Genomic DNA, 1753 nt, shown 5'->3' with positions numbered 1-1753 from the left:
CAAATTACCTCAGAAATTGAAAGGGGCGCCATTTTACTTCTTGCCCTGGGCGCCAAAAACTCCAATTTACGCCACTGGAAATATTTACTCAAATTACATAGTGTTGAAACATACACTATGGAAATTACTGAAATGCCACAGGTTTTGGAAGGCTTGTGTTTGAAAACAGTAGCAAAATATGTCTTAAATATTAGCTGCAGTATTTTATATGAAATCAACCAATATTTTCACCTTTATATTTTTTTTATTTCCCTTTATAAGAATTTTTTTTTTCCATTAAGTATGACATTACTGATAGGCTCGCTTATCATTTTATTATTTCACCATACCATAAATTATAAATTCAATGACCTTTTGTTACTTCTACTTATGTGAAATGGATTGCACTCATGAATATTAATGTATATTGATCACATCATCAAACCATTATATAACCCTATACATTTTAAATATTCCTGTCAGTCACTTTCTTGAACTTTTTTTATTCGAGAACAGCCAGCTGTTGGGTATCAAACAATCACAATAAATTTGTTGTCTTAAAAGTTGTTTATTTCGGTTTTCTTTGGTGGGCAACACCAAGGAAAGTCAGGAAAGTTATTTATAGTGGGATGTATCCACCTAGAGACAATTTTCTCTTTCGAAAACTGGGCACAGCAAAATCATTCTAGTAGACGGTTTTCAAATACTCACTAAGTGTGCAGATATTGAGTTGAACTGGAAAGAGAGGTAATGTTAGGGTCAGTGGTGTATCTGAGAGTCTTGAAATGGGTGCGGTGGGGGGGTGGGTGGTAGTGGCTGATGGGTAGTGCAAAGGTGGAGATGTGTATAAGAGACAGAGACTTCAGAATGCATTATTAACTCCAGCATTAAATAAGCATAAGCTAGATTATTTTTAGGCTATGTTCAGACTTGGAGTTAAGCCCAGCTCAAGATTAAGCCCAGCTTAACTTTGCCGGGTGTTCAGACTAGCTGGATTAGACAGGTGCGAGAACCGAAAGTTAAATTTGCGTATTTATAAACCGGAAACAGGAAATGATTTCCAAAACATTGTGCACAAAACGTACGTTCGCTTACAGCACGCCAGCAACTGCGTCATTGAATGCTGGTTGGTCAATTATTGATACACCGAAGTGATTAAAGCCTGTCTTAGAAACGTTAGAGCGGGTGGCACGCCAGGCCTAGTATCTATAGGGACAACGCCTGGCTTGAAAGGCACCTAGTTCAGACTGGAAGGTGGATAAGCTCAATGAGTTGAGTTTATCCACCTAGTTTGAACTATACCAGAGTCCATAAAAATCATGCAGCTTGCTATTAATTACATTTTGTTTCTTCATAATTTAACTTTGGTTTTACAGGAAATCAGTGATGGACAGCAAGGAAACAGCTGACGAGTTTAAGGGAAAATTAGAGATGATGTTCAGTGGTGCATTTTCATGTCTCAAAATTATGACTGGCCTTGAGGTGGGACTTTTTGAGGTTTTGTCACAATTCACAGAACCTAAGTCATATGTCGAGATTGCAGATGCAGGAAAGCTGAAACCAAGGTACAACCAGGTACTATAGTGATATTTGGGGTTGGGTGTTGGGGTCTTAGGCGTTCGTTAGTTAATATTGCTAGGAACAATGTGTAGTACAGTACCTGTATGATTAATAATTGTTTAGATAATTGAATAATATTTTTTTACAATTTCTCAAAGCTCGGTTGCAAAGAATGGAAGAACTGCAAAATTCTTCCTCTATCAAATGTGGCACA

The 1753-nt window shown here is 37.3% G+C and overlaps 1 protein-coding gene across 1 annotated transcript in view; it reads left to right on the top strand.

Moving 5' to 3' along the window:
* Positions 1 to 1563, top strand: part of LOC117123740 (extracellular calcium-sensing receptor-like) — a 33501-nt gene extending 31938 nt beyond the window's left edge. Inside the window, exons 3-4 of the mRNA XM_033269745.1 lie at positions 623 to 726; positions 1356 to 1563. Of these exons, the coding sequence (XP_033125636.1) occupies positions 623 to 726; positions 1356 to 1563 (312 nt within the window). The remainder of the gene's footprint in view (positions 1 to 622; positions 727 to 1355) is intronic.
* The last annotated feature ends 190 nt before the right edge of the window (positions 1564 to 1753 follow it).

Source organism: Anneissia japonica, unplaced genomic scaffold (genome assembly GCF_011630105.1).
Source record: "Anneissia japonica isolate Jap-2015-1 unplaced genomic scaffold, ASM1163010v1 scaffold1104_len307771_cov217, whole genome shotgun sequence".
Taxonomy (NCBI): Eukaryota; Metazoa; Echinodermata; class Crinoidea; order Comatulida; family Comatulidae; genus Anneissia; species Anneissia japonica.
This window is presented reverse-complemented; position numbering and strand designations above follow the sequence as displayed.